At 39.8% G+C, this 17,863-nt stretch overlaps 1 protein-coding gene across 1 annotated transcript in view; it reads left to right on the top strand.

Moving 5' to 3' along the window:
• Positions 1-17,863, top strand: part of Itprid1 (ITPR interacting domain containing 1) — a 93,432-nt gene that overhangs the window by 25,354 nt on the left and 50,215 nt on the right. The window contains exons 7-8 of the mRNA XM_027429748.2: positions 4,893-5,467; positions 8,427-8,484. Of these exons, the coding sequence (XP_027285549.2) occupies positions 4,893-5,467; positions 8,427-8,484 (633 nt within the window). The remainder of the gene's footprint in view (positions 1-4,892; positions 5,468-8,426; positions 8,485-17,863) is intronic.

The following is a 17,863-nucleotide window of genomic DNA, read 5'->3' as shown; positions in this document are numbered from 1 at the left end:
GAGTAAGTGGACCAGAGAAGCCCCAGAATGGTGCTATAAACAGCAGTAATGGGTTATTGTAGAGGGAGTTCAAAAGACCAAAGTGCTGACAGAAGGCAAATAGTAAAGATGGAGCTTCTGAGGATTAAGAGGTATTCCCCTCTGAGAGCCAGGAACAGACTGGAAGTCGTTCCTATGATATTATGGCAAAGCTTTTATATACTTTGTTCCAAGAGATTTGAGGAGAGGCTGAACTCACCAATGATGGACTGACCAGGATGGTAGAGGAAATTTGCAATATAATGCAAAACATTAATGGGAAACATTTGAAAAGTTAGTTAAAAATCATGGAAAGCTGGAGTGAAGATCGTGACTGCTGAGACAAACCAAGGCTGTTAGAAGATACCTAGTACTCTGCGTCAAAATAATAGAAAATACATATTAAAGGCATCTTAAACCTGGCCACAGCTGAGGAGATGCTTGGTAGCTAAAGCACTTGCTAGGAAAGTGTGTTGACTGGATATTGGATCCCCAAAACCCATGGAAAAAATCTGGGTGAGAGCTGGGGAGATACCCTAGTGGTTAAAGTGTTTGCCATGTCAGTGTCAAGAAGGCATGACAGAATGTCTGTAATTCCAGCCTCAGAAAGAAGAAATAGGATGCCTTGCAACAAGCTTGGTAGCTAAACAAACCCAAACAGTGAGTTCCAGGTTCAGCAAAAGACCCTACATCAATGCATGAGAGAGAAAGTGATCAAGAAAGGTGTCTTACATCAACAATAGGCTACCACACACACATAAACCCGTGTGCACATGCACCTACACACACACACACACAGACACACACACACACACACACACACACAGACACACACACACACACACAAGAACATGCATATAAAAAAGCATGTGCACACATATACAAAAGATACAAATGAACTTGTTGAGGCCCCATTAATCACAGGCTTATTCGAAATATTTGAATTAATTTTAAAGACTCAGAGAAGAGTTTAGGGGTAACATGCTCACACAAAATTACTTGGGAAAGTAATCTGGGTACTCATAGGTGACTTTATTCATAGCTCAAGGGGGTCTAGCTGCTTCATGGGATAACAGTAGACCTTGTCTTTATCAATATGATGCTGTTGTTTGTTTTGAGACAGGGCCTCACTATGTATCCCAGGCTGTCCTGGAATTCACTATGTAAATTAGGCTGATCTCAAATGCACAGAGATCTGCCTGCCTCTGCCTCTTGAGTGTTGTAATTAAAGGTGTGTGCCACTGCACCCAGTTCATGACGCTGGTTTGTAAACATGCGGTATGTAAAAATCAAAGTAAAGCCTGGAGTGCCAGGTAGTTTGAAGTTACATTCTCCAGATGTAGTTCCTGAGAGGACAATGTTTGTATGTAGCTATGAGAGGGAAGCCAAAGATGGAAAAGAGAACCCCGGAAGTTAGAAATCCCAGCAATATGGAACATCTGCCATGGAAAGCCACAGCCAGTGAGCAGAGCCAGACCAAGAGAGGAGACACACAGGCTGGAAATAATAAAGCCAAAGCAGCCATGCTTTCCTAAGCCCCTGGTATTCACAGAATGCTAATCTGTGTCCTGGATGGTGAACATGGAACCACAGGATTGAATGTTAGTCTTGTTGGGCTTCAGACTTGTTTTGTTCTCATTCTTTTCTTCTACAATTCCATCTCTCCCCTTAGAAAGGGGAATGTTTATTCTAGTCCACCATGTTTCAGAAGTATATAATCAAATTTTGAATTTCCACAGTCTCACTCTTCACAGGAGACTTTGAACTTGTATTTTGGAGCTGTCCACACACTTAAGAGTATAAAAACTCTTGGAGATGAACTGATGCATTTTTACATGAGTCATTCATGAGTCTTTTGAAGGTCAGAAGTGGAATGCTATAATTTAATGGGAGGTGTTTAAGTGTCAAGTTAAGTAGGGATGGACTTGTGATGGTTAACTTTGATTGTTAATTTAACTACACTGAGAAACAAGAACTCAGTAAAGCACACTTCTGGGTATGTCTGTATGTTTCCAGAGAGGATTAACTATGAAAGTGGTGGGAGACTCTGCGGAATGTGAGTAGCACCATCCCACAGTCTTGGTGCTTAAATAGAATACAGAGAACAAAACAATTTCCAGATATTTATGTTTATACTCATAAATGAATGTTACTCTCAGCCTTCACTAGAGAAACTTTGCTTTCTAGAGAATGGCAGTGAATACAGAAAGAATCTTGGCTGTGCAGGGTGCTGAGAATAAGTGCTCAGCCCTGAATAACACACTCATAACATTTTTTCTGAAGCTCATGGAACATTACCCAAGAGAGTATGGAAATATTGTAAGAGAGGGAAAGTTGGGAGAGGGGCTGCTAAATGCCACCTTTTGAATAATGCAGGGTCATTTTGGCCGTGAACTCATAACTGATAAAGATGCCTGCCCTGGCTGGGTCTGCATAAGAATGGGCCCATGGCACTCAGGTGTGGATGGAAGGGAGACTCAGAGGACCTACCCTTCACCGCTATTTGCTACTGACATATTCAGGAAGAGAGAAAGTGAATGCCTTCAACTGCATACCCCCTGGTGACTCCTCAAGCCTCCCTTCCAATGCTCACATACATAGCCCTAGTTAATCTAAGCAAACCAAGAGTTATGAATCTTGGGAAAGGGACTGGTAGAGATGGGCCAAGAGATAGTCGATAAGAATGAGAAAAAGATAAAAGAGGGGGAGTAACCAGAATATAGAGGGAGAAAGTAACCAGAATGCATTAAATATATTATTAAATTAATAGTGAATCAATTTAAAAGTATGGAAAGAAGAAATCCTTCTAACTCAGGTTTGCGTGGTTTCTCTCCTCACTTTATTGGCTATGATGAGGAAGGCGGTCACACTCTGCTGCACCTTCCTCACTATGATCCACGGAATCCTCTGAAAACATGAATAAAAATTAATCACCTTTCTTCTTTGTCCTTCAAGATTTTCTCTCAAGTATTTGCTCATCATGTACGAAAATACGACTAATGGAGTGTCTTGCCCAGCTATATGGGTTTTTAGCAGTTGAGTCCTTTAATTTTTAAGTTATCATCAGGGTTTTGATAAAGCTGTACTACAAAATAAAATTCCTTGTTTTTTTCCATCACCATGGTTTTATTATATCAATATACCAAAATAAAAAATTCACTGTGTTTTACAAACTGACATCAGATGCCTAAATTGTCTCTTACTTCTTGAGGTCCCTCTCTAAGGTTAATTTAGTCAATATACTTTCATATTTTGCTGGATTATTGAAATATTGCCGCCATATTATGAAGAAAGACTAAGAGATTGAGAATATGCTTATGTATGCAAATGGGATTCCTCATTAAATACTGTTTGCTTCTTAAACGGTTGAAAATAATATAATCCTTTTTAATAACTTTTAAAAAATTTTAAACATAATTCTTTATTGATTGTTTAGAAATTTCATACAATGCACCCCAATCTCACTTACTTCCCAGTCCCTCCATATTTGCCCCTCACCCCTGCAGTATGCCCTCCAAAATTAATTTTAAAAAAACAAAGCAAAGAACCCAGCTAGTTCCTCCATCAATCCAACACCCCTTCGTTCATCCTAGTGGGATCTGAAGCTGCAGTGTGGCATGGAGGATACCCCTTTATCCAGTCAGCCCCACCAGCAAGATAATCATTGCAATGAGTCATTGGTCTGGTTGTAGGCCTCTGGTTTCTGGTACACCATCATCACGGGGTCTTCACCAAAACTCCTCTCAGATATCCTATTGGTTCCCTGAGTCATGGAGAGCCTGAGGTTATTGTTCAGCAGGTCCAGTCTCTTCCAGAACTCCATAAGATCACGGGTGGGGAAACTGTTAGGGTGGGCCAACTCAAGGCCCTGCATGTGGGTCTGGGCCACTGGACCCACCCCCTCAAGTCAGGGGCAGAGCCAACTCTTCTAGGTCCATGCCATCGAAGTCAGCTTTTCCACATCTGTGGTGAAGAGTAAGTGGGACCATCTCTTCCGAGTGCTGTGGTCAGCTCTCCCATGGTGGGGGGAGTGGGGGAGGCAGCTCTCGCTCTCCTACTGCAATGTCCAGCAAGGGCTGCATTCATCTAGCTCAGGCCAGTGAAGAACAGAGCTGGTTCAGTACAGCCTCAGATTTTAACACCCATGGTTCCCATGACCCTCTAGGTAACACAAGCTATGGACATCATCCCAGACCCTGGCTGCTATTAGGCAATGGACCCAGACAGGGCCCACCACAGCAGCCCAGGCCTAGCCCCATGTGACTGTACAGGCCACTCAGATTGGCATGTCCCTCATGGCAGAGAGGACCTTGGACACCAAAATGGCTATAGGTGGCATTGTCATTGCCTTTTGATGGTATCAAGAGCCACAGATATCAACATAAACCTATATTGCCTATTTACATATCTGCTTTGATGCACAGCTCAGCTAAGAGAGATAGATAGCCATGATTATCAAAGTTAAAAAACAAAAAGCATGAACACTTACTATGTTTGACACACAGCTAAGCACTGCATGCGTATTAACGCATGCACAGTGGAGCTAAACTTCCAGTGATGGATGTTTTTAGAACCACAGGCCTCCTGATTCCATATTCTATCCTGGATGTGATGGAGATGATGGACATGATGTCAGGACAATTAATGCATGAAGCTATAGGAAGCATACCTGGACAACGTCATGTTGGAAGCCTGGGTTACTGCTTTAGGGTGTGTTTTATCTTTTTCTGTAGTACAGAGGGACATTGAGACTTTATCTGCTGAGCCATCTCACTGGCCCCATTGTTGAGTCCTATATTATTATTTACTGCTTTATAGTAGTGTCATAGAAAAACTAGACCTCTCTAGAACTTCTATATTCCTATGTTCTTCAGGCCGGTTCCGACAGTTGGAAATCCTGGATCATGTGACCAATGCCTTCTCATCCTTGCTGAATGATGTTACCACCACCCAGAGCCAAGATGAAGAGAAATATGGAAGACAGGGTGTGCAAAGCACCACATCACGTGGAGCTAAAGAGCATCACAGAGGAATGAGTCAACTTTTAAAGAGAACTTCAAGGCAGAACACCAGGGGGCATGGTAACCCAGCACTGTCAGAATCATTCAAGATGGAAGATGAAATTTCTATGCTGCCAACCAAGCCGTGGGAGTATAGACTGGAACCACAAGTGGCTTCCATTAGCCATTACAGAAGTCAAGCGCCTCCTTCAAGAGAGCATGATTCTGTCCAAGCCTGCAATGACTTGTCCTCTTGTCTTACTTCACAAACTATTCGGGATAAGCAGTGGCCTTGCTCATCCACACTGGCAAAACAGCATCCCCAGACCAGTGTGTCTGAGGGGTCAGTTAGGAGGAAAACATGGAAGGAGAAATGGATTCACCTGGACAAACTCAAGAACTTGTCTCACATTGTGAGTAAAGGAACAGACTCCTTTGAAATGGAAGAGGTGAGTGCTGTTAGGAATTTCTCGGCCTCCTGTTGGAAATGGCCTATGCCACCAGAGTTTTTTGCCTTCTTACCACCATTGATCCACTTGATATCCAAATCTTTTGCTATTTTATCTTACAGTTTCAAATTCAGTTTAGTCTGAGACACTTAAAGTTATTGTAATTACTTCACGAAGAACTAAACTGGCATGAAACCAGCCTTCTCAAATTATCTTTGTTACTTGTCTGTTGCTGTGCTAAGACACCATGACCAAGGCAACTTATAGGAAAAACAGTTTATTTAGAAGCTTATGACTTCAGAGGGTAAACCCATGATCATGGAAAGAAGTAAGCATGCCAATAGGCAGGTGGTACATAAGCTTACCTGATCCACAAGCCCTATGCAAAGAGAGCTAACTGGAAATGGCTTAGACTTTTGAAACCTCAAAGCTTGTCCCCAATGACACATCTCCTCTAACAAAGGTGCAACTCCTAATCCTTCCCAAACAGTTCCAACAACTGGAGACTAAGCATTCAAACAAATGAGCAACAAAGGGTATTGTTAAGTAGCTAAGTGGCTGAGAAGACCAAGGAACTTATCGATAGTAAAGCTTACCTATGCCTTTAGAGAAAACTGGGTTTTAGTCAGGGGAAGATACCTATAGAAACCCTCTGTCCCCCCAAAATGTAAATGTTTCATTCAATACATAGCGACCAATGAACCTAGTATCTACATAAATACATATGAATGTGTGCATGCATACATATGCCTTATAGAAATCCTTACAAGGGACCTTTACAAGATTGAAACACGACTTTTGTACCATGTCATTGTTTTGTCAAGTTATAACACTTTACCAGAGATCCGTTTTCTTCTGATTCTGTAATTGTATGCACTATTTTAAAATCAATTTCATATTGTAATGCAAATGTATTCCTATAAGGATTACTTGAACAGTAAAATAACACTTTCATTAAATATTTCCTGAGCTAAATATCATTGAAGTACTCTACATTCCAAGATGGTGCCAATAGAAAGCCATAATATCGGGCAGATGAGGTGGCTCTGCAGATAAAGGTACTTACCACTGAGCCTGAAGACCTGAGGTCGATCCCCAGAACCCGCAGGGTGGAAGGAGAGAACTGACCCCTGCAGTTTGTACTCCACAAATGGACACACACACACACACACACACACACACACACGCACACGCACACGCACACATGCACACATGCACACATGCACACACACACACTGAATAAATGTAAAAAAGATAACTAGAATATTTTGTTGAGATTCATATCCAATTTCATCATCTTCTTGGATATGTGAAATGCTTCATATGCATATAAAGTAGAGATGACCCTAAAACAACAGGAAAGAAACCTACCCCTTAAATCAGAAAAAAGTTTTTGTAATATATTATATTAGCACTGGGAAAATGCTTATTTCCCCCAGGGCCATAAGAAAGAGTAAATGCAGCCTACAGAACTGCATATTAAACAGGAGCCAATCTTTATCTTCTATTTTTGAATGGCAAATCTAAAAATTTAATTATAAGAAATAAAAATATGTGTGAAATTGACATATTTTGAGGCATTTAAATGATAGCCAATATGCATAAGTATCTGGGCAGTAGAATTTTAACTATGGTTGGCCCAAGTTTTTCTTACAGTCAATCTATCACACTTCCCTCCAGGCCTGCTGAATGTTGCTTTGGGCCGTATTTGGCTTGAATCTCAAAATTATAATTCCAACAAAAATTACAGATAGATTTCTAATGCAAAGAGCAACACATTCTGTGTTTACTTCTACTAAGCAGGATTGAGTCAGTTCCTTTCTTTTTAAGTTACCAAGATTATTAAGTGAATTTGATACTTGTGAAATTCATGTAGTTATGTTACACGACATATGCTTCTTTATGTTCATGATCAACAATCTGTACCCTTCCTTCTTTCATGAATGGACGAATTATAGAAAACACATGTGAGGCCAATGGCATTATTACCTGTTGGCATCTTTGCTGGGTGCCAACTGCTTCTTTATTCCATTGCTACTGATTTATTTTAATTAATAACTTGTATGTGGTAGGAACCTCAGGGATACACCTGGTATTTATTTTAAATTGTTGCACCCTTTTTTCCCATTTTTTGTTTTCCAATTGAAAACAATGTGTCTTGCATTGAACTAAGTGCATTTTCTTTGTGATAATGATATGGGAAGAGAGTTTCCTCGTTACATTTAAGAATGTGATGATGCTCATTGGTTGAGCTACCAAAACCAATAGGAGGACTGCTGTTACTCTAATCAACTCTGAGTATAAGATGCCACTCCTCCAAACTCTTGAATGAAAACTTTTGACTTCACAACTACATCCAGAAAAAGTTTGCATAAATCTTACAAACACTCCAAAATGTCTACAGTAACTGTTTTCACCTTTCAAAGAATTTTCTGGGTGATACATTTCTACAGTGAGCTATGTTACTCTTCAAAGTAATATTCACTGCTCTGTTTTACCAATAGCTTTGTCATCATTTGTAGAATATTATCCATTAATTTCCAAAATATTTCAAAAATAAACTCTGTTCTCTTAATTTAGAAATAAATTTGAGGGCTTGTGTGTGTGTGTCTAAGGGCTATGCAGCAGCTGGGTTATCTGAATTACTGAGGATAAGATTATCAGGCCATAATTAGCTAGCTTTCTCGCTTGTCTTTAATATTCTTCTGTGGCAAAAGTTCTAGTGCACAACTTGCAGAAAGGAGCCTTGATTCTCCCTCCCCTGAACTCTAATTCTTGAGTCTTTCTTGTTAGACATCTCACACCACCTCCTCCTAGAAGCTTATTACCTACTTGAGTTCAGCCACTCATGCTTATCCCTGTATGTGCTTATCAGTGGATAATAATTGTTTATTGATTAAATAAAGTGAATCTTTTATGGAAATACTTCTGGTGAAATTGATGCATTTTGATGTCTTAGGTCCAAAGCTTTGAAGAAGAAACTGGCAACCCTCTTAACCTGATTTCAGGAACTGTAGGTAAGAATTCAATAATTGATACAAATGATTTCATCAATGATCATTGAGAAAGAATAAAATAGCTCGTACTTAGCTCAGTTAAAATATGTCAAGATTCATCGTCTCCAAGAGATTCCTATACATTTCTGTGTTGTCTGAGCTGCAATGTAAATACACATGTAAATTTTAAAATACCTTTCAGGAAAATATTCCCCATCCGTGTGGCTATTGTGTGTGGCTTATGGAACAGTATCTGTGAGTTGTGTATAGTAGAGTAAGTTTAACATCTGAGACTGAGTTGGTGCTTTCTTCCTCATACTGCCTGATCCTGAGTGTTATACAAGTCAAGCCATTTTGCAGGCCTCAGTTTTTTAGTAATAAATAAGTGCAAATAACTTTTAAATTCCTACCAACATTTACATTCTAAATTTTGTATGACCCCATGTCAGACTCCCAGGGGACAGAAATTGCCATGAAGCAGTCTTCCTAGTATCTTCTTGGGATAATGCTCCACATTCTAGACTATAGAGAAAGCCCTGCTTTGTTCCTACTTCTCATCCCCTAGTCACAGCTCTCACAGCTGCCATGATCCTTCAGTGGAGCTGGAAGCAGGCAGACATTAGTCAAGCAAAATAGAGCAGATGAAGCTAGTGTGTTTCCGGGAAGAAAATATGCAAATTTTAAATTTAATTTAGTGTGGTGTCAAACACATCTTTTTCATTACAAAGTGTATGTATGGGTCTCATTTTGCTAAATGTTGTTTAGAAATTATGCATTAGTAATTATAGGGTCCTGCTGATTACATAAATTGTTATCCTGCTCTTCAAGTAATTACCACATAACCTGCATTGAGGTTTATAAGACAAAAATAAGCATCTGTTTTCCATCTAATTGAATGCTTCTCAATGAAGCTGGAGGTCCCCTTGTCAATAGGAACTGCCTTCCTTGACATTCAATTAGGAGGTCTACTGATAACACAGAAGCCATCCCAATTACTCCAAAAAGATTATGTGGGAAGTCGGACAAAATGAGAGACTAAAGGGAGAGAAGTGAGAGTTTGCCTAATAAGAAAAATCTGGACAGGTAGGATTTTCTTTTTTTTTTCTATCATTTTTCCAAAAATAGTGTTGTTGCCAAACTGTGGTAACACATGTCTGTAATCCCAGCACACAGGAGGCTGAGTCAGGAGAATGGTAAGTTTGAGACCAGCTTAGGATATCCTATCTCAAAAGAACTGAATAAAAATAGGACTGAGACCAAAGAGTCAAATTAATTGAATTAATGAATCGAGAAAATTATCATGTATTACTTTGAAATGTAGGTACATCAATTCATGCAATTTTTAAATTCAAAATTCCAAATATGAGTTCATCTAAATTAGTACATGAGTTTTTTTTTTCTGGCCAGTAGACTACGGCTAGATAGTTTTAGGACACTTTCTGCTGATTCTTAATCCCTTGGGTGCTTCCTGGGTCTTAGAAATTCTGCTTTTGGAGCACTTCTGAGAACCCAGACTCACAATGCATGGAGATGCTTCATTTGGGCATCTTGGTAGACATTCCAGAATGTCTATGAATGTCTATGAGCCATCCTGGGTGCCTAGCTTAGTCAACGTTTGAGCTGACTCAATCCCAGAAACAGGTGACAACCATACAGCCAAGCAAACTAGTCTGCAAAACCATGAGAAACAATTGTTTAAAGTCACACATTACATTCAAATATTTGAGAGCTCATGATAATCTCATAAATCATTAAGGTTTAGGTGCCACTACTCTTGCACCTAAATATTAGCAAATATTAGGCTGGTATAGGAACACTACAAATTTGAGACCAGTCTATTCTACATAGTCAAACTCTGTTCCCCCAAATTTTAAAAAAACTGAATCAGATATGATAAAAAGACTTGGTGAGCTTTAACATACAAGTGTTACATACTACAGATGCACCCACCAATAGAAATTGTTAAATAATGTTAAGAGGGCAAACAAATTCAAAAACCATATGAAAACTTATCTGAGATACAAAAACCCATAGAACAATGTTGAAGACCAAATATACATGTGAATGTAGACGGAGAAAGAATTGGTCAGGAAGAGCTGCACAAGAAAAATATTTTGAATGAATAACTTCCCCTATAAATTCAAAAAGCTTAGCAAATACCAACAGAAAAAATTCAAAGAATACTACACCTCCAGGTGTTATGGTCAAAGTCATAAAGACCAAATGGAAGAGTACATGTTCAAACAGACACAGAAAAAGAATAGGAATCCAAATATTTGAAAGACAAGGGACTTCTCATCAGAAATTATGGAGACCACTGGACAATACACGTAAGTCAGAATCTGCTTGCAGCAAAGCACCATGGAAGAATATAATAAAGACAACTCCAAACCACACTAACTAAAATACCTCACTAGAGGCATACGTTCTGTCAGTAATGTTAAAGGAAGTACTTCAAAGATGGATAACATACCACTGCTGATATATAATATATATATATATATTATATATATATATATATATATATATATGAAAGCCAGTATGTGGACTCATGTGGATACATAACGACATGGTAAAAAAGCAAATTTAAATAAATTGTGAAAAATCTAGGGCATAAAGCCATAAAGATAGAAGTACAGGAAAATAATAATAGAAAAATGAATATATTTTTTTAAAAGACACAATAAAAGCAGTTAATCACAGAGTGAATACCTTGGAGAATTATTGAAATTATCCAAAAGACAAAGAAATTATATAATAGAGAAAACACCAGTTAGTTGGATCTAGGAAATATTAAGTGGATTTAACCGTCTGTTAAAGTGAAACTCCTCCTATTTCTGTTTTGATCAAGGTTCTGAAAAATTATAACAGATACAAAGCCATTAAATAAAGATAAATAGATGGATAGATACAGGATAGATAGATAGATAGATAGATAGATAGATAGATAGATGAGAAGATAGATGATAGACAGATAATAGATGGATGTTGTATACAGCTTTTATAAAGAAGTTGTAGGAACCAGTTTCCCAACTTCTGAGCCTTTTGACTCTCCATGGTTATAAAAAAGAAACAATTTGCAGAAATAATGAGAGAAAACAAGGGCATTGGGTGAAGAGATGTTACTGATGAGCATTTGGGAGCCTGGGTGCTGCCTGTCCACCTTTGAAATGACTCTCTACAGTTGGGAGATGGCTCCAATGTAGGAATACAAACAGAGTGCAGAACAATTGTGACTCTAGGTAGAGGAATCTATTGAACAGGAGATAGGTTGATCACCGAATATGACCATATTTTCCCAGATTACATCTGTGCAATTGAGGTATGTCTTATAGTTGATGACTGGCTTTAGTTTGACAGGGGCTTTTTTATTTCTTTCTAAGGGGTTTCAAATTGATGGTCTCTAATATTTGGTAACAACTGGCATAGATAAAATGTAATGTCATCTACTAAGCTATTATCGCTGCAGTGTGTGATGTTTACACAGCCAGCTAAACACCGGCTATTGGTTTTATGCTTTGAGAACCGACTAATAGACAACCAGGGATGATAACAAATTGGAATAATGACTGAAATGAACATTTTGATTCGGAAAGTTGAAAGACAAAGTGGAAGAAAGACTTGATTTCAAAGCAAAATGAAACAAACAAACAAACAAAAACCAGATGGTATACTCCAATTGGGTAAATGAGGAGTAGTTTCCACAAAACTATGTGCTAATTTGATAGAAACCAATAATAATTGATGCAAATTCTAGATGTCGAAGCATTATGCTGCCCCTGCCACTGTCAGAATGGTCAGTCAGGAAGTTGTACCTGGAGCCATGAGTGAATATTTCACTCAGAGCTGTACCTGTCAGAGGCAGCTAAGTTGCAGATCACCCAGTAGAAGGACGGGAAGACAAGTTCACCAAGCTTCTGCTCTCCCAGCCTTCTCATCTCCAATGGCCAAACCCAAGTGGATGTCACAGAGCATCTGTTTTTAGCAGGACCTGATTTTTTAGGTACATATCATACTTAGAGCAAAATAAATAAACCTTGCAATGAAATGCTTAACAAGCCCAAGCATATTAGCAAAATTAGAATACGTAATAACAAAGTAAATTGTATGAAGTTTAAGGATTTGGCTAGGCAAAGGTAACCCATGAATTTCCAGACAGAAAAACACAAAGAAGTCAAACATCTTATTAGCAACAGTAAATGGCAAATTGAAAAAAAAACACCCCACAACATACTATTATTTAGAGCTGAAATATGTGAGACAATGATTTTACATGCAGACATAATCTTTCAATATGAAAGGACCACCTAACATCATTTTCCAAACTAGGATGCCTCAGCAAACATCACCCCCCTCCTCCTCAAGGACAAAGTGCTCAAAGAACTGCAGACATGCTTGGACAGGTGTAACCAGGGTTATTTAAATGATGGAGCATAAAATGGATTGTGAAGCCATTACTGAGAAAGAGATCATTGGGCTTGTTTTGTCATGATGCCATAGTTGAGAGGCTAAGACATCATTATGAAGACTGTTCCTACAGAAGCCTATCTCAATTACATTAAAATGTGCACATCAATAACATAATCTATATCTGGGTGTTGTTTTGCTGCCTTGAATCTTAGCACCCAGAAAGCAGAGGCAGGCAAATTTTTGAGAGTGGTGAGTGTGAGGTCTGCACTGAGTTCTTGAACAACCGGGGTTACATAGAGAGATCCTGTCTCAAGAAAAAAGCATCTATCATTTCTTCAACATACATAAAAATTTGGTGTTTAGATAAACTACAGTTAACAGTCTGCTGCCTGTCTGATGGTGATTGGTTTCAGGTATACATTTTTCTTTCTTCCTTTTGTACTGTGTAATAGACACACTTAATTTTCAGCAAATACTTATCCCTTAATATATGACTGATTGGTAAATAGATGGGTAAGTAAATAGACAAATCTATAGATGTGTAAAGATATACAGACAAACGGATGGACAGACAGACAGACAGACAGACAGTTACAGTGCTGTTAGTGGTGATCTTTGGTGGCTGAATGAAACCTGCATTTTCTTTCTTTTAATTGTGTCTTCTAATTACTCAAAAAAAAAACAAGTTATTCAACAAAATGAACTATAAGTGCTGTGTAAAATTAAGTATATTTGTGTAATCAGTAAGAAAAAATTAAGTGGTTGTTAGTGGTGCTTTTGCTTCAGATTTAGAAAAGATATATTTGAACTTATTTCTTTCATATCTTGTCCCAGGGCTGGGCTTCTCCTCAGTGACCACTCAACACTAGATTTTGGTTGTTCTCCCTGTTTCTGTTCCTGCCTCTCTCCAGTCTGTCTTCTGGTGCTATTTCAGAGGCACTGAGGCACTAATTAAATCCAGCATTCTTATTTCTCACACAGTCAGCTCACTGGTCTCTTTCTTTTCCCCCTCCCTTCCCTCTAAGCAAATGGCACTGCTATTGGTCTCACCTGGAGAGATTTACACAATTTGTTTCTCTTTCTTCTGCTAAATGGCTCCATTTGAGGGAGGAATCCAGTGTCTGACTCAGAGCACACTGGCCTTGTCATATCTGGGCTTCTGGTATCTTAGGTAGAAGAGTATGTCCTAATGCTACATTTGCTCATTTCTGGTGCTGGCTATCCATGGCCTCGTACCCACTAGTCAAGGGCTCTACCACTGAACTATATCCCCAGCTCTGAAGATCCCATTGTAATTCACTAGTAATGATTTAGTTTTGTGGCCGTGTGTTTTATGCAGGAGATAATGGATAGTCTCAAAATATTATTATTTAGTTAGTTCCTAATATGAACTTCAATATAATCACCATTCAGTATCTATGGTGATTAATCACAGGATTCCCTGGCAGATATCACAGTTCATGGATGCTCAAATTCCTTATATTCAAATGAGAGGAAGCCAACCCCATTCTCATAGAACTTGTGAATAGCAACAGAAAACAGATGATTACTGAATTTTACAGGAAAAAAAGAAATACATGAATAGCAAAGAGCTGAGGGTCAATTTGAGAACACTAGCAAGCATCCTTTGAACTTCCTCTTGTGTGTTGGTTTGCACAATCACAGACTGTGTGCCACTTTCCAGGTATTAAATACACATTCTCTGAGGTACATTCAGTCAGCACCTCCCCCATGGCAGGGGAGGAAAGTAGGGTGGGCTTGGCACCACAAACACTACAGAATGTGGTCAGCTGACCATTCGAAATTCTATTGCCTTGTAGATGGTCCTTCAAAGAATGTGCCTGATGGTACACTCAGCACCCACCTTAAATCCTTGGGCACTCAAATATAAACTGAGATTCCAAGCCACAGAAGACAAAGATTTCTTCCATAGCATCCTCTACATGAGCCCTTTTGCCCATAGCAGCTTTAAACACAGACCAGCAATTACAGCCTCCCTGGTCATGTGCACTGTTGAGTTGTGGACAGACTGTCCTGCCCCTGAGAAGAGGAAGAGGGCACACCTCTCTTTTGCTGTCCTGTTGATTTGAGAGAGGCCATGTTTGGGGGGGGGGAGTGTCCAGGCAACAGCACATCTTCTCAAAATGAAGGGAACTGATCTCCGGGAACTGCCTGTTCAAAAGACAGATCAGGACCAGTTGACTAGCAGAGAGCAAGTCTCAGGGGCCCAGTCCCTGGCTCAGTTGTCTGGACTCCAATTGCTTAATTTTCTGCATACCCCATGGAAGCCAATTCCCGTGTCATTCTGTGTCGTCTTTATGTTTCTCCATAATGTGGTTTCTGTCCGTTTATATGTGACAAGCTTTATGATGAGGCACAGCCTGCGTTTGGGTGGTGATGGTTTTCTTTTCTTTCTTTCTTTTCCTTTTTTTTCTGTTCCTTATCGGTAGGCATAGACTTAATTTTAAAGACATACTCAAGCCCAAAGAGCCCTGAACAACTTTTATGGAAAGCTGGGTATTTTCTAGCCTTGTTTTAAAAAATATTACAATTTTATTAGGTAATTTTATCATTGTTATAAATAAGTAATTGTACTGGGGAGAAGGGATAATCCTTATTTAATTAAATTCATCTATACTCCCAGGTTGGCAGCAAGAAGACATATGTGAGACTAATACCCACAGCCTGCCTCTTTGCATGTGCAATTAAAAATTCACTCTACAGTAGCCCTGGCAGTTTAGTGTTGCTTTTGGCATTTACAAATTCTTTTATTTTGTGACTTTTTTTTTTACCATACACATATGCTGGAGCAGATGTTGCTTATTTGTTGTTTATTCAAATCTGTAGGCTCTGGCAGCTAACTCCATTGTTCTGTAATGAAGCTTTATTCTCTGTCCTGTATTAGGACCCAGCGCCTGCTCGAGAGACTGTGAGAGGCTGCCTTCCTTCCCAGTAGGATGCCACAGTTATTGCCCTTGTAGTTGGCTGTTTATACTTGGAAGCTTGCACGGCGGGGTGGGGGGAAATCAGTAACAACAAAGGGCTGGGTGGTCACAGTCGGACTGAGTGCAAGGGAACAGACAGGAAGGTCATCTAGCTGTCCTTTGCTCTGTTTCTGCCCCATGGTCTCTGCCTGGCATCCATGCTCATCTGCTGTGGGGATTTGGGGTCTCAGACTGGGAAGCATCTCTCTCTCTCTCTCTCTCTCTCTCTCTCTCTCTCTCTCTCTCTCTCTCTAATTTATTTTGTTCATAAGCAGGATGTGTACTGCCTCTTCCCACCCAACCCCCATCCACATCCTCTCATTGGCAATACATCCAGATTGGCTAACAAACACACAAGCACTGCCCAGCCCAAACCTGTTTCTGTTGTCAATCACACCTTCAACACATCTTTCTTTATCCAGATACTGGTTCTGGCTGCCCATGTCTTGGGGGCAGCCACACTTCATAAAGTAGAGAATGTCAGGTCCTTGTTGACCATAATAAAGACCTGCTGATCCCTAGAGCTTGGATGCCAATCTGGAGACATTCGCCTTCTGGAAAACCCCTGTCTTGGCCAGGAGGCAATCAATCAGAGATGTAACCACCTCCATCTGGCACGTTCTGACATGGAACCTCACTATTAACACATTTGTGATTCATCTTGTCCCAATGAGTGGTGCCAGGGATCAAAATCCTCCCTCCCATGGCAGCTGGGAGCATTCTAGCTTCCCAGCATGTGGAGTTAACACATCGGCTCCTGTGACATCGCAAGTAACAATTCTTTTAATTATCACACCTTCTTCCCCCGCCCACCCACTCCACAGACATTTTGGCATGATGAGTATAGTTTGCAGCCGGCAGTCAGTACTCTTAATTGACTGAGTGTGTTCAGATAGCGTGAGTATTACCCACCATGGAGTGAAAGGGGCAATTGTCTAATGCTAAGATCTGTCGATATAATACTCTACTCCTGTTCATGAGGCTTTTACTTCCCTAATGATGATGAATGGCTCTAAGCCATCTATATAATGAATGTGAACCTCCTTAGAACTGAGTTCAAGATCCTTCTCACTCTGATCTCAGTCCATCCTGTAGTCAGTCCCTCTTTCTCTCCACCTGCCCTCTCTGTGCTTTAGGGGTTACTAAGTATCCCCTTCCCCAAGGCCTACTGTTGTGTCTCTGAGACAGTGCTGTTCCCTTTTCATGGGCTCTGCTTCTGATCTACTTTTCCAAAGGTCAAAAGTCAAAAGCCATCGTCACTTCCACCATTTCTGCCACAAGCTGCTTCCCAGGGGCACTCCTTCTTCAGGGATCCCCACAATGTATTCCTTCATGAAAACCCTGAGTTCATTTTGCTTCTTAAAATGAGCAGTGCACAAAGCATGTGCTCCTTACTCTATCATTACACCTTTAAGAACACTTACCGTGTATTTTTCTAGTTCTCTCTCGGCAAAGGGTTGCCAATCCATCTACAAAAGGGTTAATATGGAGTTTATAGGAATTGAAGGGGAAAAAGAAAACTATTGAGGATTGGAGAGATACATCAGTAGTTAAGATCCCATACTGATCTTCCAGAAGACCCAAGTTCAATTCCCATGTCAGGTGACTCACAATTGCTATAACTCCAGCTCCTAGAGGCCCTGACATCTTTAATCTCTGTGAGCACCTGCATTCAAGTGCACCTAACCACATGCATTAACATATGTAATTACAAATAATTAAATAAATCTTTTTTTTTAAAACACATATTTCCTCACAATCTTGGTTCACATCTTTGACCTTGTTTTAGGTCTCAAGTACTTATTTTTTTTCCAACTTTTTTATTTAAATTAGAAACAGGATTGTTTTACATGACAATCCCAGTTCCCTTTTCCCACCCGTCCTCTCCTACTCCCCGCCCCCAACTAAAACATTATCTGTCACATATCTTTTCTACTCCCCCTGGATGGTGAGGCCTTCCATAGGGAGTCATCAGAGTCTTTCCTAACCTTTGAGATAGGACCTAG

The sequence above is a fragment of the Cricetulus griseus genome, chromosome 8 (genome assembly GCF_003668045.3).
Source record: "Cricetulus griseus strain 17A/GY chromosome 8, alternate assembly CriGri-PICRH-1.0, whole genome shotgun sequence".
NCBI classification, from domain to species: domain Eukaryota; kingdom Metazoa; phylum Chordata; class Mammalia; order Rodentia; family Cricetidae; genus Cricetulus; species Cricetulus griseus.
Note: the sequence above shows the minus strand (reverse complement) of the source record. Positions and strands in the feature narration are given on the sequence as shown.